The sequence below is a fragment of the Pseudorasbora parva genome, chromosome 25 (genome assembly GCF_024679245.1).
Source record: "Pseudorasbora parva isolate DD20220531a chromosome 25, ASM2467924v1, whole genome shotgun sequence".
NCBI lineage: Eukaryota > Metazoa > Chordata > Actinopteri > Cypriniformes > Gobionidae > Pseudorasbora > Pseudorasbora parva.
In genome coordinates this window covers 7,178,310-7,198,906 of record NC_090196.1, presented here as the reverse complement: position 1 = coordinate 7,198,906, position 20,597 = coordinate 7,178,310, and the positions used below count along the sequence as shown (strand labels likewise).

The window sequence follows — 20,597 nt, the reverse complement described above, 5'->3', positions numbered from 1 at the left end:
CACACACACACACACACACACACACACACACACTCTCTCTCTCTCTCTCTCTCTCTCTCTCTCTCTCTCTCTCTCTCTCTCTCTCTCTCTCTCTCTCTCTCTCTCTCTCTCTCTGATGGTCGTGTTTCATCTCATACAAGGTGTAGTGGAAAGCACATTCCAGGGCCCAATTTATGGCCGGGCCCCTCTGCCCCAAGGGGCCTCACACCCGTGGGTGAAATGCTTTTTTTGCCATGAATGTTTGTTAAATAATTCCCAATAGTCTATAGTTCTTAATTTCATAGCATTTCTCTTGGTTGCACTGCTTCCAGTAGTGTTTGTTTATGTCAGAGCTTTTATCCAATCATATTTCAGGAATCAATAGGGAATTTTTATCATGATGATTTCATTTCAAGTGTTAGTTTTTTTAATGAGTTTGGTTTTAGTTAGTTATTTGATGCTATAAAAACGGGGTGTGACCTCATGATTGACAGCTGAGACTGACGTCTTCTCTGAGTGAAGTTGTCACTGAGGCACTAACAGACTTTTTTCTGGATTTTTGGGAGCATTAGAGCATTGGAGCATTAGCTTTAATTTCTTCATTTCCATAACTCTTAATTTCACATTTAACATAACTGTTCTGCATCTGAGAGAGTGTGGGCGCGTTTTTGAAATCGCGGCTCTACTTCCTGCTCTCTACTCCCGCAGTCTCTAGAGGGAATGCACGTGACGTCACCGTCAGCTGGAGCGACTGCGATTACGCCCTACTGAGTGCCAAATAGACTGAGAGGCAGCACTGGTTTACAGCGTGCCATGAATGCAGCGAAAACATACAAAACCAGGCCTGGCGCCAGAAGGGGGGTAGGGGGAGGCTTGTCCACGGACCGCATGCACATCCAATTATATTTTTCATCCAATGAGATGTTACGATCTCTCAGCTTAATTCTCTCACAGATGCAGTATGAGCTGACTTGATATATTTTAAATGTCTTTTTTTATTTTGATGATTATAATCGACAACTAAGGAAAATTCCAAATTTAGTATCTCAGAAAATTAGAATATTGTGAAAAGGTTCAATATTAAATACACCTGGTGCCACACTCTAACTGAAAACACCTACAAAGGCCTTTAAATGTCTAGTGTCTAAATGTCCTATAAATGTCTCAGTCTATAGCCGTGGTGTCATGATCATTTTTATTAAGAGGTGAATTAAAGCCGCACTTGGCTACTTTTGCTCTCGGAGTCCCCCTACAGTTTGGAAAAAATAATGTCCTCAACTACTGTCGTAAGATCTGTCATCCTACAACAGGGGATGCCATCGCGCGTGCATTTGTTGACATGACAACCCTGATAGCCCTGAACTAGAGATGCGCGGGTCATCTCATAACCCGCGGACCCCGTATGTCTATTTAATGGTCGCGGGTGCGCGGCGGGTTATAAAAATATATACAGTGGTGCGGGGCGGGCCAAATAACTTCATAAAAGCGTCCCCGCGGGTCGGTGCAGCACTAACAGTTCCCCTGAACACTGCAGGAGGAGTTCACATGCAGGTGTTCTTCTGGCGGCGCGTGTGAAATGTCTTCATCAGGTACAGTCAGTGGCATGTCTCAGCATGTCATATGAATATAATTTCATGGGTTTTATTTTTTTCAAACGCCAAATAATCACGATGCATACGTTTACAAGCCAGCGTCATTATAGTAGTCTATTGGTTAGCGTTTTACAGAATCTATATGATACTTCAGTTCAATGTTTGAGTGGTAGCTCACCGTAACAAGCAGGACAGCATCGGTCGGGCACGCCTCCTTCAGCTCACGCCGACGAGCAAACGCTGGTCACATGTTGATCCTCGTCCTGCCTTTAATCCCATCACTTTTTCGTTTCCTCTTATTGCTTTCCTCCAACAAAACCTTTTCTTTCTTATTTGTCTCTGCTGCTTCGGACATGACTATATTATCCGACGAACAAAGTTGGGCTCGCACGTCCGAATTTAAGGAAGTGTGGGTGTTGGTTGAAGTGACGTATATGCTGTAAAGCAGTCGAATTTTGTAGTTCTTTTTGTTCTCGGGTTACTACCCGAAACCCGAAGTGTAAAAGTACGATTAAAAACGATACAGACCCCATCAGGCTATGGCAGACGTTTCATTCAACCTATTGTAAGTCGATTTATCATCACAAGAGTCTTAAAAAATATATTATGAAGGTTGAAAAGTTACCTAGTGCTGCTTTAATTCAGGAGTGAAACGCATGTCCCGCCACTGTCTAACACCCAGTGAAAGGGTTTTTTCATCAGTACTCCAAGTACTGGTTCACATTAAATCAAGCGGTGCCAAATTTCGGAACCTGCTGAGAATTTTTTTTTTTTTTTTAATGTCTTTAAATAATAAACTACAAAAAGACGAATTATACAAATCCTGTGTGTCTCTGTGCGAATGAATGGAGCAGACACGCGGTTTAATTTAACTCTCTCTCTTTCTCTCTCTCTCTCTCTCTCTCTCTCTCTCTCTCTCTCTCTCTCTCTCTCTCTCTCTCTCTCTCTCTCTCTCTCATACGAGGTGTAGTGGACAGCACATTCCAGGGCCAATTTATGGCCGGGCCCCTCTCAGGGCACCCACACTTTCCCGGTGAGATTTATTCAGAAACTATAAATATTCCAAGTGTTCCGAGGCCAAACGATTGATTTCTGTGAAGAAAATCCCCAAAAGTGGTCAGTAACGCTGAGTCCATCCGCCGAATATAAATACATTTCAAATATTGCCGCCGAAAGAAAGGTTAGGTCAGCTTTGACAGCACTGGCTGTTGTATATCACGTGACCAATTGCGTCATTAAGTCAGCTTTGATTGTAAAATGCCATTGGCTCTCGTGTGTGTCTCGTGACCGATGGCCGTATTTTACCCTTCTTTCCCGCCGTCCTCCCGCATTCGTATTTTCCCATAAATCTCCCATATTTTAACCTGCGTTATTAAAAAATAATAATACCGGAGTAAAAAAAACAAGAACATTTCCAATCTGGGCTCTGTAACTAGCCTCTCGATAACTGCCATCTGCAGTACAGCGCAGATATGTATACAAATCTATGGCCTACAGTACTGTAGGTGGCCGTTGTCGCGAGGTTAGTGTGTGAGGTCAGATGAGTGACAACGCGGGGAAAACAAAACAGAGATGGATGATGGACGTATACTAATAGAGACGGAATGCACTCCTGCCAAAAAACCCAAACCGTCGTGTAAATACCGTGATCAATGGGACAGCGAATTAAATTTTCTAAAGAGGAGCAGGTAGGGGACAGTCACACGTTTTGTTTTAAAGTGACAGTCACTTATAATGACAATGCCAAGAACAAAAGTAATTGCTCACTAAATATGCTCTGCTCTTGACTAAATAACTTCAGTACCTTTAATAAGGATTAATCTATATATAATTCATAATTTATGCAGTGCAAACTGATAACAATTTATGTATATCCTACTTGCTAAGTTGTTATACAGGTAGGAAGAGCACAGGTACAAATAAAATGTATTATTTATGCCCCTCGAATGAGTCTTCCTGTTGGTGGAAACAGATGTGAGTCCCTGCCGTTAAGGGGATAGAGCTTTGACAGCCTAACTGTCGTCTGCACTGACATGCTCCTCTGCGGTTCTGCAGTACGTGCTGAGGGGTGAATTGGGGCAGGATTTGTGCTATTATTTCCTTCAGTTTGTTGTCACTTACTTGGATGTTGGTGTAATGGCTAAAACAATTGCTTCACTGAATAAGAGACAAAGTCTTACCAATGGTTTAACAAAGATTTATTCTTGGAAGAAGAGCCACAGTTAGTACAGCTTCCAGAGCCTGTGCCAAGTGTTTACTGAAGTTATAACAGAAGTTGTTATCTCTTTATACTCTTTGTCAACATCAGTCCCCACCAGCATTTTTCCATACACTGCAAAGTGTTAACCATCACGTGATGGTTCCTAATTGCACGTATAGCACGTATTTCTCAGACATAAATTCTGCTTTGCCTACACCCTGCACATCTGTTCCCCGGAACCTTTGACCTGGGCTCTTCCATTGTCTGGTGTTATAATCCCTCAGATAATTCATATCTTCAGAGTAAAACATATGTGTTCTGTATGTTATAAACACAGCTTAAACTTGGTCAGAACGTCATAACAGAGTCTCATGGTTGCACTTAAGATTTTTCCCATCACAATTCCCCCTTTTTATTAATCCTGTAGCCTGACAAGCCAGACCCACATCAAGATGTTTGGTCTGGAAACTCACCATTGACAGGGCTCAATCTGAGGGGCGAGATAAATGGTTCCCTCTGCACGCGATAGGATATAGAGCTACCAGTGCTACAACCAACCAGAGCAATGAAGGCGAAGCAGAGCTCATTGGTAGATTAAACATTCGCCGTATCCGGTCGGCAAAACTCAGAACACATCTTCCCTTCTTAAGAATGACTTCAGTGCCGTTCTTTGTTCTTTTCTCAGAGAAAAGCTTAACTCCAAGTCTTCCAGAGTCGCGGTCAAAACTGATTCGAATGACCGCCGTTTCTGTGTTTACTAGAAGCACGCAAGCGCAACTCTGGCGTCATTATGGCCCCGCCCACCGACTCTATACACGATGTGATTGGTCTGTCAAGAGTTAGGCGTTTACAGCTCAAAAGGGTATTGAGAGTTGTTAGACGACACTCGCGGGCAGACTAGATTTGCTGCCGCTAGGGTGCGTCTAGATTTCTAGGCTATCAATCCTGATAATCTTACAAGAAAAAAATAAAACATGTAAATCATAGTAATGAAAATAACATAGTAAAACTTAAAAACAAAAGATTAAATAGAAGGATAGTAAAATATCATTAAAAAAACAATCAAATTCAAGTCACTCTTACACCATGTGTACCCTATACTGTCACTTTAACCATCTGAGGTGCTGAGCTCTATTCGCACGGGACTAGTATTATCTGGTAGCCTGATGTGGTCATACTCAATTCTAGTCAGAATATGAGTCTGAAACTGCTCCATTGGGCTGTGATTATGGGGCGTGTTTCAACCGACAGTTTCGGTTGAAACACGCCTCATAATCACAGCCCAATGGAGCAAACTAATCAGAGCAACGAAGCGACGCATTGTCAAATGTCAACAGACAGAGCTCAACTGCACTGTGTTGCCAAGTCCACGTTTTTTTGTTTTTCCGCGGTTGTTTTCTTCGTTGAAGCGACTATTATGTGATATATAGACCCATGAGTGCGAATTTTAGCTGGCAACCTTGCCAAAATAACACACATTTTACCCCCCAAACGCCATTTTCCCCCCGGAGAACCCTCCGAGAAGTTTAGGGCTAGTAGTTGGCGGATTTTCTTGTAAAAACTTGGCAACCCTGTCTGCACATGCGCTGGAATAAGGCTGGAATACACGATCTTTGCCGGTGTTGTAAAAAAATTAAATAATTTAATGATACACAGAGTACTTACCCAACATGATCATCATCTATGAGAGAAATTGTGAAGCTGAATGCAGATACAAAAAAGCTCTCCGTTTAGGATTCAAGTAAATATAATCCAAGCCCATTTGATGACGTGATACGTTACTGTTGATCATCTGTCCGTCATCGTCTAAAGCCCGCCCTGATGATTTCATTGGTCCGAACAGTTTCTGTTCGGGGATAATTACTCCTCTATGGAGCGAGGCCAGACCGAACTGCCCGACCTAAAAATGTTGTGGGCGGGGCTAAATTCAGCTGGAATCCAGGCTAATTATCTGGGGATCTCTGGTGATTTGTAATAATTGCAGTGAATGTCATTGATCTTAATCCTGTACGAATCGGCTATGTCTGTTTGTAAAGTAAAAATTCCCCCCACAAATTACCTACCATATTTTGCTAAACACCGAGGTCCTGTGATAATATTAGTCCCGTGCGAATCGGCATCTCTGTGATTTGGCCAGGATCAGGCGAATCGTATATCATTTTTACAAGTGATTTTTATCTGTGCACATTTCTATCTTTATCTTTCACGAAGAATGAAGGCTCCGTGATAATGTGCACCGTTATAAATTCCCGTGTGGCCGCACGGATTATACTTTCACTTTAGAATGAGTATCAATTTGGGAGCAAATTGCTTGACCAGGTTCATTGTACTCGGCATTCTACAATTATAAAAAACAACAACAAATCATTCATCAACTTCTGCTTGTTTTTTGTGAAATATTAATTCATTTGTTTTCCCCCTCAGATCAGCTGCTATAGAAGACAGAGTGCAGAGACAAGCGAAGAAGAGAGTAGTAAGTGTGATTTAATCTCATGATCACCGCTGTCGTGGAGATTTTGAATCAGGCCTAAAAAAAAAAAAAAAAAAAACTTGTATAGTGATGGGCCGATTTCAAAACAAAGCTTTGAACCGTTATGAATCAGTGAATTGATTCGGATCGTATGTCAAACCGCCAAACTGCTAAAATTACGTGACATTGGCGATCCGGATCATGACCCTTTAAGTCTTGATAGGAAAATGATAGCATGCAGCATTTTGCACAACTTCTAATTTCCTTAAATCTCTGCAACAGAGGTGAAGCGTGCATGTTATCATGACCACAATATATTCATGAGAAATATAGGTTTAAATAAAACACAATAAAGTGGCGCAGGGGTAATACTGATGTGTTTTATTTCGTAGAATAAAACAAGAAAGTGTCTTGAGCTTGTGTTCACCACAGACCTTATTTCAACAATTTAAACAAAACTGCATTCAAAAAAACATTGACTTCGCTACGAGAGAACCGGAAGTGTAAAACGCTAATTGGCTTCCATGTTTTGGCTTACAAAGTGATGTCACACCTGCACCACTCTGTTGTCAATATACAACATACCCTGACATACACAGGTTGCATTATTGCTCCAAATAACAATATCCGTCACTGGTGAATTTCTGCTAACTGTAAGGGGTGTTGTTGGTCTTCTAATCTTATGTTCATTACAGCGACCGTGCCATCACTGGCTGCAAGTGAGGTCAAATAAATGAAACTGGCCGGAAGTGATGGTGCGGTCGCTGCGTTTGTACATAGTGTTATTTTTGAGGTAGAAAATTATGTAAATTCTGTTGCAGAAACCGATCGTTTGTGTCTTGAGACATCAATGTTTCCCCACGAGCCGCAGTGTTTAATATGGATTCGTATGTGTGTGTGTTTTTAGCTCTCATAGAAATACACCCCATTGACATGCATTATACGAGCAACGGCTGGGTTAAAAATCTTCATTTGTGCTCAACTGAAGACACAAACACACCTACATCTCGGGTGCCCTGGGGGGGGGGGGGGGGGGGGGCACATTTTCAGCACATTTTCATTTGCTATCCCTTTGATCATTGTGTTAATTTTTAATAAATTATTTTTTCACTTTCACAGATCCTGTCATAAAGAAGTCTTCAAACATTACAGTGTCTGAATCGCAAGCCCTCGGTTGCAGAAAATGCAAGTCATACTCAAAGAAGGGATCGTCCACTTGAAGATGATGTGGGGTGGCATTTAAACTCTTCTCTTCCTCTGTTTGGTTAAGACATTTGCAGGCTTGATTGTAAATTCTCACTTCTGCACTCCCAGGTGAAAAAGACATACTATTAAATGTATTAAAAGTGTACCTAAGTACGTTTTTAGTACAATTCAAATATAACATAAAAATACTACTTGAATTTCAAGTGCATTTTTAATACATTTAATAGGACATCCTTTTCAACCTGGGCTTTGTTCTCCAGTAACTTTTATTCAATGATGCCATATTCCAACACAATCTCATGAGACTGTGTATTAATAGTATGAGTGCAATCGTGGAATCTACACCAAAATGAGTTTTGATGTGCATACACTACACAGTTTTTCGTGTGCATATGATACGCACGTTATGGCGTATATAATGCCCTTGGGTAGGATGGGGGCGGGGTTTGAGCATAATACGGCATAAAGTGTGTATCATATTCACACGAAAACTGGGTACCATATGCATTCAAAAACAAATTGTGCTGTATACATTCCAAAACATTGCACACTCGTATTATTTATACGCATTTTTGTGAGAGAGTGTGCTTTTTTAGTAATACAGGTAAAATTAAATGTTCTACAAGGTGTCTGAAAATAGCTCTGCCATAGCACTTCATTGATCTTTCATTTATTATAATGTATTTGTCAATTAAGAGTATATGTATGCTGCTGTACTTTTTTAATGTACTCAAGGAATTTATTTTGTAATGTATATGATATAATGTGATATAGTAAATTAAAGTTTTCTATATTTCAGAGTGTGTCCGTGTCTTAACATTTATATTTAATAATTTTGCAAAATTAAAATTAATGTATTTGTAATATACTGAAATGCTATTAAAATGTTCTTGAAGTCCATTAAAATTAATTTTTAAAAATATATTTTAAATACATTTTAAAGAAATACATTTAAATTCCACTAAATGTACTTAAAGTTGTTCCATTTTAGCACAATTTAATATATTAAAATATATTGCAAATAGCTTAAAATTGAACTTAAGCATATCTTAAAATACACTTAATACACTTAAAGTTGTTTAAAAATAATACATTTAATATGCATTTAGTATAGTGTAATTTAAACATACTAAATATGTCCAAAAAACGCACAATTTAAATTTTTTTTTTTCGACCTGGGTTGAGTTGTTATGCTTGTGATATGGAGGATCATGAATCTGTAAGGTTTTTTAGAGATTTTCCACTATGCATCTGTTCTAAGTTTAACCAGGTCTCCCTGACATCTGCAATATTATCCCAAAATTAGTCAGACGATGTCTCGTCCTGTATGAAAACTATCACTTGGGAATAAGATCTCTAGTGTTCCACTAACAATAATTATACAAACTTCAGACAATGCCTTTTATTATTTTATATTTAATCATGACTGGGAGAATCAGTCGGATTTTAAAGAGAATCCCACCAGCAAAAAGAGTACCACAGTTTTTATAGAAAATACATATTTTTCCAACAATATGATTGGTTCATCATATGTATAAATCAGCAAATCCTTTTGCTAGGCAAAAACAAATCTGGATTTCTCTTTGTTTCTCAAAGTCATGAGTTTTACTATATTTAGACAACTGCTAGTTTAATTCCCCCTTTTGTTATATTCTGATGATTCAGACACACTTTATCTCAAATGTTAGGGACATTTAGTCTTCAACAGCATATAAATGTAAATCCTGCTAAATAAATAAATAAAATATGAGTTATGAAAAATTCCATCACAATAGCTATTTGGTGTGACAAGCATTATTAGGATGTTTCAGTACCACAGAAACTGGATGTGAAAGAATTAAAGATTTGTTTTTGTCATCCTGCCCCAAAGCAGATAATGCATTGCATAGTTATCTTAATATCTTAAAAATGAAGAGTGTCCAAAATTATAAGTTAACATGCCAGGTGCATCTCTTTCAATTGCTCCTTGTATATATTTTAATTGCTTACACTAAAAAGTGGTACTCAAACTGCCAAACTGCTGAAATCATGTGACATTGGCGATCCGAATCATGAATCAATCCGCTGATTCACAACCGATTGAATCTTTATTTGAAAATTGAAAACAAACCCGGAAGAGAAGACAATGCTGAATAAAGTCGTAGTTTTTGCTATTTTTGGACCAAAATGTATTTTCGATGCTTCAAGAGATTCTAATGAACTAACTGATGTCTCATATGGACTCCTTTGATGATGTTTTTATTCCTTTTCTGGACATGGACAGTATAGTGTGCATTCACTTGCATACTCTTGGTCTAATATAAAATATCTTAAACTGTGTTCTGAAGATGAACGGAGGTCTTACGGGATAGGAACGACATTAGGGTGAGTCATTAATGACATGAATTTCATTTTTGGGTGAACTAACCCTTTAATTTAACTGTTCCTAAATGTGGACACCATGCATGAAAGGGTTAAGCAAAGGAGAGGTCTCCTTAGATCAGGTTTAGGGTTAAATCAATTGTTTTGTTGAAGGGGAGGGGAGGAGGAGCGTGTTGCGCGGCGATGGTTTCTGTCAGGTCCTGTAAGCAAATATAAAGGGCCTTCTTGTGGCATTTATAGTCAATAACTTTGACTTAAACATGTCTGGAAGAGGTAAAGGCGGTAAGGGGCTCGGTAAAGGAGGCGCTAAGCGTCACCGTAAAGTTTTGCGCGATAACATCCAGGGAATCACCAAACCCGCCATCCGTCGTCTGGCTCGCCGCGGCGGTGTCAAGCGCATCTCCGGTCTGATCTACGAGGAGACCCGCGGAGTGTTGAAGGTGTTTCTGGAGAACGTTATCCGCGATGCCGTGACCTACACCGAGCACGCCAAGAGAAAGACCGTCACCGCCATGGATGTTGTGTACGCGCTGAAGCGACAGGGACGCACCCTGTACGGCTTCGGAGGTTAAACGCCTGAAATCAAGAGAAACTACAAACCCAACGGCTCTTTTAAGAGCCACACACTCTCTCGCTTAAAGAGTCAAATCACATCAATGCTGGGAATATGTAAAATATAATCATTACTTTTTTAAAAACTGATAAATAATTAAACCTATGAAACCCTAAATAAAACGTAATTATAGCCTTTCAGATAGTTTACATGGGAGGTGTTGTATTTCAAAATCAGCTGCAGAAACATAATACAAGTGGTTCATTAAGCCTGTATTATATGCCCCATAATGTTCCTACAAAGAGAAATGTGCCCGGGTTCGTATGGGTTATATATCCTTTTACATAAACAATACTGTTCTGAATAAATAACAGAAATGTTAAAGTTATGAGAAGAATATATTGGCGCTCTATCAAATAATAATGCTGTAGAATTGCACTGAAATCAGCTTTTGGCTGATAGTTACATCTGAGTTCTAATAATGTGTATTTCAGAGAAGATAACTGTCTACTGCAATTCAAAGTGATTTACAGAATTTAGAAGAAAAAAAAAGAAAATTCTAATGTTAGTGGTAATGTCTGGTTGCTTTTAAACGTCGTCTTAAAACCCACCTTTATAGCAGAGGTTTTAATTTGATTTAATTTGTTACTTGTTCATTTTTCAGTTTTAATATAAAGTGCGTTACAAATAAAATGTATTATTATTTATTAATAAAGGGGCTTTTGTGCAGGAGGGAATTTCTGGTACAAAATCTACTTTTAAAAAGGAATCTATTACTTTATTCTAAAATATATATAATATATATATTCGGATTACATTATCTTGCAGAATATTAGTCTTCAAACTTTTATTTAAGTAAAAAGGCGGGAAATGAACAAAGGAAACGGAGTCTGTGCGGGGTGGTCCTTCAAACATAAAGCGGTAGGCGGAGCTAATATTGGCCGTCCATGATTGGCCCTCGCTCCTCTCGCGATGCAACGAGTTGTCCAATGACATTTTATGGATTCGGCCCGTATCTCTTTGCTAAATTAGCATATAGTGGTGAATAAATGCCTTTGTATCGCTCCAGAGCTCACATTGATTCTTCAGCGTCATCATGCCTGAACCAGCGAAGTCCGCGCCTAAGAAAGGCTCCAAGAAGGCCGTCACCAAGACCGCCGCTAAGGGAGGAAAGAAGCGCAGAAAGTCCAGGAAGGAGAGCTACGCCATCTATGTGTACAAAGTCCTCAAACAGGTTCATCCTGATACCGGCATTTCCTCCAAGGCGATGGGCATCATGAACTCTTTCGTCAACGATATCTTCGAGCGCATCGCCGGTGAGGCGTCTCGTCTGGCGCACTACAACAAGCGCTCCACCATCTCTTCCAGAGAGATCCAGACCGCCGTGCGTCTGCTGCTGCCCGGAGAGCTGGCCAAACACGCCGTGTCCGAGGGCACAAAGGCCGTCACCAAATACACCAGCTCTAAGTGAGGTGTTCGCTGACCTTAACCACCCCAAAGGCTCTTTTAAGAGCCACACATGTTCTCGTATAAAGAGCTTTCGCTTTACTGCTGTTTTGGTCACTTGAGAATTTGGAGTACCTCAATATGAATGCTGGCAATATTCTCTGCCCTCAACCAATTATTTAAGCCTAGTTCAGTATATGAAATAAAATATGGTATCACTGACTATTATATTATCTTTTTAACTAGTTTTAAACAAAGCATTTGTGCCAGAACAATATTACCATGCAGTGTTGATACTTCTAAGAAAAGTGTTTTGACCTTTTTAAACTTAAATCTTTATTTGTGGAACACGGAAGAGAAGAAAATGCTAAATAAAATCATTTTTTTATATTTTTGAAATAAAATTTATTTATGATGCTTCAAGAGATTGTAATCAACCAACTAGTGTCACATATGGACTACTTTGATGACTTTTTTATTTCACAAAGCTGGGTGAATACAACAAAAGTCCCCCTTCGTCTGCTCTGGACAACACACTTTGTCTTACAAATTGGATGACACAAACAGCTCTCGAAGACAGCTTTCAAAAGCAATGTATTTGTTATCGCTGTGGATCTATCCTAAGGCAATATAAAAATAATACAAATTGAGAAGTTACATTTAACACAAATGTATTGGTAATGTGTGTAAATATTTATATCTTATGCCAAATCAGATTCCTCAGTGACAACAGAATCGGGGTTATGTGTGGAATCATCGGGTTATTATGATTCTTCCTCCTCATCTAACACCAAGTTCTCTTGCGGGGCCTGAAGATTGAGCTCCTTCCAATTTAAAGGCCCTAAACGGTTTCTCTCGTGTATTTAGCTGGTCTTCTACCGCTCTACAATCCATCACACTCTTTAAGATCAACGGTTTGAACTACAAGTTTCGATCAGCTGTGAAGCTGTTTAAAAAAAAAAAAGTCCTCTTATGAATATGTTAGATATATCGTGCAATGATGCAAAGGGTAAAATATTAGAATTGTTAAAACATTAACTATAAATGTTTTTTTTTCTTTTTCTTTTTTTCGAGCATTCCGTGACATATTGCTTATTTTATTTTTAATAGCTGTAATTTTTTTTAAAGTGCATTTTATAAATGACAATTTTATAATTTTTATATTTTAAATTAGGAAGAAAAACCAGTAGTTTATTATGTTCCTTTTACTTTGTGAGAGACATTCATGGAGAAATCAAAACAACTGCGCAGCACTATAAACTCAAAGAAAAAACATACTAGGGTAAAACTGAGTTGTTGTTTTTTTTATAATTATTTATTTATAATTTATGATAATGTTAATATAACACAAGTCATGAATTGTGTACCATGATTTGTGTAGCCTAATTAATATTAAGTTAATTACATTTTAGACTCAAACTACTTTTTTGTTCTATTTCACCAATTATTTCATAGACGAAAATAGTTCCAAAGGAAAGCAACACTCAGCGCAGTGAATCATTGAAATGAACGACTCAATGACTAACTCATTAAGACAGTCACTTGCTGCAACCTATTGGCGGTTTGGTTTCATGTTTAAAAGTATAATTTCATTTTTTGTTTTGTTTTGTATGTTCAAACATTTTGAACATCAATCTCATAACATTATATATTGCAGTTGCATTTTTGCAGTTTAAATTATTTAATTTGATTGGTAACAGTCTATAGTCAGTGTCTTACCATTATAACTGAATTTATTAATCAAATGTAAGAATTGAACATGAAAGTTGTTGCATAATAAGAAAAAAAATGGCCTTAATATAATTAAAAATACGCCCTGGGGTAAATATCACAAATATGCAGATTTAAAGGTGCCATGTGTAAAAATTGAGGTTAAAATATCCTAAAAATGACCTACATGCGTCAAAAGAATGAGAAGAAATAAGGGCGATAATGTCATTAAAAAAATGTCAAGTTATCGTGCTGCAGAGATATCAACCTTAATTAGCAGTAGCATTACTAGCCCCGGCCCGACAGGTGTCGTAATACCAGTCTCGGCCATGGGAGGCGGTATGCAGCAAACATAACCACCAGCCAACCTGCAATACACAAATAACTCGCATGGCTTGTAGGTGTACTTGAACCTGATGGCAATCGTGTGGAAAGTACAGCCCACTACTTCATTTCAGTTCAGGGAAGAGAGCGAATGGATGGCCGAAGCCATTGGCCCCTTAAATGTATCTGATATGATAAAAATAGCTGCTTTACCTGACCGGAAAAAGCGGAAGTGCGGGCGCCCGGCGACTGTGTCCCGTCCCGTCATAATAAAAGTCCCTGTGTTCGCGAGCCGTGTGTTTGTATAACAATCGCTCCAGCGGCCGTGCTCAGCTCCACAACACTCGCTCCTGCTCTGCTTCACTACAGTAACGCTAATAACCGCATGCATGAACATGATTTCTGCCCGAGTCCTATTTTCCACCGGCTGTGAGGTGAAGACCACATGTCCCAAGATACTGCGCTCACACTTGGCGTCATCAAACTACGCCTTTGTTTAGAATAGGCGCCCTCCAGTGGACGGAAATTTGCATAGTGCACCTTTAAGTCAGAATCAATATATTTTTATAATATGCATAATCAGTGGTGGAAAAAAGCAAACATTTTCTACTTCATAGAAAGGAATTTGTTTTAATATTATGCCAATGTATGTAGAAGTAACAATTTATTATTCTACTTAAGTCAAGGTGCATATGGACTACTGCGAGTGGTGGATCACCAATCAGCCAATCGAAAAATAGAAGATACACATCTTTTTAAGAAATATTTATTATTGCATGTAACAAGGAGCTATTTTCAGGAAATAAGAAGGGTAAGATTTTTTTTGCAATAAAAGCAAACGTTTCTCCCAATTAAAATATTCTAATACAATACTTAATTAGGTGCACATTAACCCTAAAGGCCTAGAAAATTTTTGGGGCGCCTGACGTGCCTCTAATTTTCTTTGTTTTTCTCACTCATTCAACAAGTTAGCATCAGGTGCTATATATCATTTTAAACAGGAGAACCTGAAGTTTCCATCTAGCTCATTTGATGTCCCAATTTTACATTAATTTTTTCTGAGAATGGATTAATTTAATATAATTTCAAGAAAAACGGCAGCAAAAATGTGGTATTTTTACTGTGAGCTCAAACAGAACTTCATGAAGTTTGGATTTTTTCCTTTAGAAAGTTAATTTTTGTATCAATCAATCAATCAATCAATCAATCAATCAATCAATCAATCAATCAATCAATCAATCAATCTTATTTATAAAGCGCTTTTACAATGACGATTGTTTCAAAGCAGCTTCACAGTGTTAAACAGGACAATATTGCAACAAAATTATTTGGATAGTTGAATAACTTAAGCCCCGTTTCCACCAAAATTACCCGGAACTATTTGTACCAGGAACTTTTTTACAGGAACTTTTCTCCCCCCCAGACCTGCAGCTGTCTGCGTTTCGACCGCGATAAAGTTCCGAGAAGATTAGGCAAATTAGTCCGGTGATGTAGGACTGTGCGCGACTGTTCCTCCAAATCAGTGAAGGACAGTAATCATTTGTGTGTGTACCGATTGAAAGATTTAGTGATCTGTTTACATGAGACGTTATCTAAACCGATCTGGTGTTTACATGTGATGACTTTCAATCGCAATCATTTTGTCACATGCAGTTTGTCTGCCGCACCAAAAATGTCAACGCTGTTTTCTCCAGCAGCTGGAGTGTGTTAACTGTAGCCATAGCAACTCTTAACGGCCACCAGGACTAATACAGTATTATTTATAGCTATTTGTTGTAAAGTGTAATAATCATCTCAGAAAAAAAAATCTTCTGTCAGGCGCAGTTAAAGTAAAAACTGCCTGGGGCAATATACGCGGTGTCATTACTCCAACATTATCTTCATAACTTACGAAATAAAAAGTTTACCCCTCAGAAAAATTAACTATCCTCTCTTGTCAATATGAGCGCGGCGCGCGCCGTCACGTCATGTAAGGACACACACTTAAAAGTAATCGGTCAGGTCGTTTACATGGTGAAAAAAAATTAATAACGAGTATGGAAGAGATTCAAGCTTTGCTGCTTTTGCTGGTTATGTATAGGTTTACTAAAGAGGTAATTAACAACGACAGAAAAGAGCACTAATATGCAGATTCAGCAGCTGCAGCATATTCAGAAAGCTTGTAAAGCTAGATTTAAAATGACAATGTATATTATTATCAGCTATTACGGACATTGAACGTGAGATGGCTGAGACGACCGCGCGCCACCAGACAGAGAGCAAAGACTGATATTTACTGAACGCAGAACGAACCTCGCAAAAGACTTTTAAAAATGCCGGTTGAACTGCGTGAGCTCAACCAATCAGCATGTTCAGCGCCCAAGTCCCGCCCTCGAAAGTTCCTGAACTTTGAAAAAGTACTACCTCGCGAGCAGGGCCGTTTGGAGGGGGAAATATTTACCCGGAACTTCAATTTTACCCTGGTTCCTGCGGTCTAAACACACGAAGTACCACCCAAAGTTCCTGGTTCCTGGGTAAAGTTCCTGTGGTGGAAACGGGGCTTTAGATCATAATTTTAGTGTCCCCCACTGAGCAAGCCAAGCCAAAGGCGACAGTGGCAAGAAACCCAAACCAATAGAAAGATTGTTATATTATAACAACACTGAAACAAAACATTTTTCTTCAGATAAATATATTACCAATTAAAAAATAAATAAATGCAAACAATACAAAGTTGTGACAACAAACCGTGCACTCTAAATAATGCTGGGTTGTTTTTTAACCCAAAATGCTGGGTTAAGACTGTTGGGTAATATTTGTTGGTTTATTTGATCACATTTTAAACACCATTGGGTAGTTTCACATTTCCAGTCGTTGGGTTAAACCTGCTGGGTAGCAATGCTTGGTTGATTCTAGCCAGCGCTTGGTTGTTTCACATGCTTCCCGCCTTGATTCATTTAAATTCGCTCCCAAACTGTCATTTTGAAAGGACTGCAAAAGGCAAAGCCACTGCTTGCAGATGTTTTAAGATAAGTTCATAGACCGTAAAAAAATATAGACGACTCGACATCATCTGTTTCTGCTTGCCAGATTTGAAGCTTTAAGGCGGCCTGCACGGCGCTGACATCTTGGGACCGAGTCTGCACAGTAGCGATTTCGGAACCGGAGTTGCGCAGTAAAGAGCAGGAAGTACAGTCGCGATATCAAAAGCCCGCCCACACTCTCACAGATGCAGAACAATTAATTATGTTGGGGTGAAATAAACAGTTATGGAAATGTAGAAATTAAAGCTAAAGCTCCAATCTGCTCCCAAAAATTCAGAAAAAAGTCCGTTAGTGCCTCAGTGACAACTTCACTCAGAGAAGCCGTCAGTCTCAGCTGTCAATCATGACGTCACACCCCCGTTTTTATAGCATCAGATAACTAACTAAAACTAACTAATCTTTCGGATGAGACGTTAAACCGAGGTCCTGACTCTCTGTGGTCATTAAAAATCCCAGGATGTCTTTCGGAAAAAGAGTAGCGGTGTAACCCCGGCATCCTGGCCAAATTTGTCCATTGGCCTCTGTCCATCATGGCCTCCTAATCTTCCCCCTATTCTGATTGGCTTCATCACTCGGTCTCCTCTCCACCAATCAGCTGGTGTGTGGTGAGCGTTCTGGCGCAATATGGCTGCCGTCGAATCATCCAGGTGGTGGTTGAGGAGATTCCCCCCTTCTATGTAAAGCGCTTTGAGTGCCTTGAAAAGCGCTATATAAATCGAACGCATTATTATTATTATTATTATTATTAAAACTAAACTTATTTTAAAAACGAACACTTGAAATGAAATCATCGTGATGATACCTGCCTTCAATGACATAAACTAACTTTGGGGGAAAAAATGTTTGAAATGTAGTTTTATTGTTTAGTTTGCCTCGCGTCCATTAGAAAACACAGAGGGGCGGCTATACTGGGACCGGTCACCGGGGGGGCAATCGAGGCGCGAAAGCTTCAGTATCTGAGAGGGATACTGCAGGCTTGGTTCATATGTTTTCATTAATAATCATTTTAATTAGCATAATTATAGTTTTTTCTAGCCTAGAAATCTAGACGCACCCTAGCGGCAGCAAATTTAATCTGCCCGCAAGTGTCGTCTAGGAACTCTCAATATCATTCTGAGCTGTATTCCTCTAACTCTTGCCAGACCAATCACATCGTGTATAGAGTCGGTGGGCAGGGCCATAATGACGAAGGCCGACTTGCGTTTGCGTGCTTCTAGTAAATACAGAAACTGGCGAACGGCGGCGGTCTTTCGAATCAGCTTTGACCGCGATTCTGGAAGACTTGGAGTTAAGCTTTTCTCTGAGAAAAGAACATAGAACGGCACTGAAGTCATTCTTAAAAAGGGAAGATGTGTTCGGAGTTTAGCCGACCCGATACGGCGAATGTTTAATCTATCAACGAGCTTTGTTTCACCTTCGTTGCTCTGGTTGGTGTAGCGCTATCCCTATCGCGTGCAGAGGGAGTTTGAAAGACAACCGTTTATCCCGCCCCTGGGATTGAGCTGTCAATGGTGAGTTTCCAGACCAAACATCTTGATGTGGGTCTGGCTTGTCAGGCTAGTTTTTTTCTTCTTCGCGGCAAAAATTCTTAAGCTTACATGATGACAAAAGTTTTACCTCAGAATCCGATGCAATGTACTGACTCGTGTTAGTTTAGGTAGGCATGTGAGACGATAGATTAATACAGTTTGTGATTACACGGAGCATGATCCCCTTACGAAAATCAACCAGGGTTTTGTGTAGGGATGTCAAGTACCGGTACTTCGGTACCAAGTACATACTGAAATTAAAAAAATGTGACGATAGCCTATGTATAGCATCGACTCACAAGTAGACTATATTCGGTCCCGCAGCTGCGTTCAGACGCGTCACGCAGGGCTCCAGACTGTAGCCGAATATACGAGTGTCTGTGTATATTAAACACTATTTAAATATTACGCTTCCATGTTTTGCGTCTCTGTGTGAATGACAGTGGTGCGTGCGCATGCGTACAAACACACGCGCGCCACACACGCTCGCCGTCTTTTTAGCCTCTGTCGTGTCACTGCGGACATGAGAATTTATTTACCGTTTAATTTGAGAAAACTGTCCTTTCATGGCAACACGTCAAAATAAAAGTTTGATTTAAACGTGAAATTGACAGAATATATTAGGTTTGTAGTTGTCATTGTTGCCAATTTTAACACATTTGTATGTTGTACCATTTGTCAAGCAATAAAAAATATTGTTTTAACAGTCTAACCATGCGTTCTTCATTTGTTCTTTCATGATTGTCTAGTTTTACAGTAGGCTAATGCACAGGAGAAATTTTAAGAACAACCCAGCAAGAATAACCCAGAATAGCAAATCCATTAATGGTAAAAATTTACTACATTTTGGGTTCTCTCAACAGCCCAGCCTGCTGGGTTAAAATGCCACTGGGTTAATTTAACCCAGCATGTGTTCTGTCCAATATTTACCCAGCGCTGAGTTGCCAATTGGGTTGTTTTTAACCCAGCCATTTTTAGATTGCAATAAAATATACTAAGGCTACCTTTATATGTGGGCGGCTATTATCATAAACGGACATTAAAAAAAAAGTTATATAAAAAAAAGTTTCATAAAAGTTCTTTCAGCCAATAGAATCACTCTGGGGTCCTAAGCAGACAGCGTTGCAAAATAAGGTGGATAACATTTCTCTAAGCTAATAATGGCATGCCCTGTTTTGAAACTTTTGTAACATGCTGAAGGCCAAAGAAGAGATACTCTTATGGTGCAAATTCAGGTAAAGGGAGACAGTGTAAATCAGAGGCCTGAAATCATGCATATTCATGCCTGAAATCATGCTACCAGCAAATATAGGCTACCTGACAGGTCACATAAACACTGTTATATTGTAACGATGAGTCAACAGATTGGGGATCCAAATGCAATTTTATTAAGACAACAGTCCACAATCGAAGTCTAGAGTACAGGCAAGGTCACAATTCATGCAGGCAGTCCAAACAAACAACACACAGGGAACGCAGGCAAGAGAGTAGTCCAGAAAACAGCAGGTGATCCAACACCAAGGGACACTAAACATGGGAGACCGCTCAGAATTGTAGTTTTACATTGCAAGACATTGCAGTGAATGGCAGCGTGAACATGGTTTATATAGACTGATTTGTGACATATATTCAATGAATTCATTAATTGGATATAACATTCAGTTTCTCTGTATATGATATAATTAATATAATTTTATTCTGCCAATATCATCTTCGTTAAATTAATCTAGGCTATTAAAACTTTTTTATGCATGATTTATGAAAAAACATAATCTAGGTTTTTTTTAGATTATTTTTATTACTTAAATATGATGCTAAAATTAAAATCCATTTTAATTTTTACAAAATATAGTTTTATTTAAAAATTATTTAACTGTCCACATATGTGGACACCATGCAACTAAGATGTCAAATGAGACACAAAGCCACAGATGACAATATGGAACCTTGTACGTGTTTTTATTATGGCATGTTATGCTATGTATTTCAGCCCAGTTATTAAAAACAATAATATATGAAATAATAACAATAAAACACATATTGTAGGAACTATAACGGTAGTTACATATATGCGGAAACCTAAAGCTGGGCTTTGTTGGCTCCTACTCCTCATCACTGCTGTCACTTCCACTGTCTTCTGAGATATTCTCTGTTATTCTGGACTGAGAGCTTGACCTGTGCTGTCCTTGTTTGGAAGGTAAAAT

General features: G+C 39.0%; 2 protein-coding genes across 2 annotated transcripts; both read left to right on the top strand.

Annotated features, from left to right (window-relative positions):
• Nucleotides 1-10,064: 10,064 nt before the first annotated feature.
• LOC137065424 (histone H4) lies at nucleotides 10,065-10,498 on the top strand. The gene has a single exon (XM_067437056.1). It carries the CDS (start codon nucleotides 10,069-10,071, stop codon nucleotides 10,378-10,380), a length of 312 nt encoding a protein of 103 aa, XP_067293157.1. The 5' UTR covers nucleotides 10,065-10,068; the 3' UTR covers nucleotides 10,381-10,498.
• A 959-nt stretch (nucleotides 10,499-11,457) lies between these two features.
• LOC137064984 (histone H2B-like) lies at nucleotides 11,458-12,064 on the top strand. Its single transcript, XM_067436546.1, has one exon. The coding sequence runs from the start codon at nucleotides 11,458-11,460 to the stop codon at nucleotides 11,830-11,832; it is 375 nt and encodes a 124-aa protein (XP_067292647.1). The 3' UTR covers nucleotides 11,833-12,064.
• The last annotated feature ends 8,533 nt before the right edge of the window (nucleotides 12,065-20,597 follow it).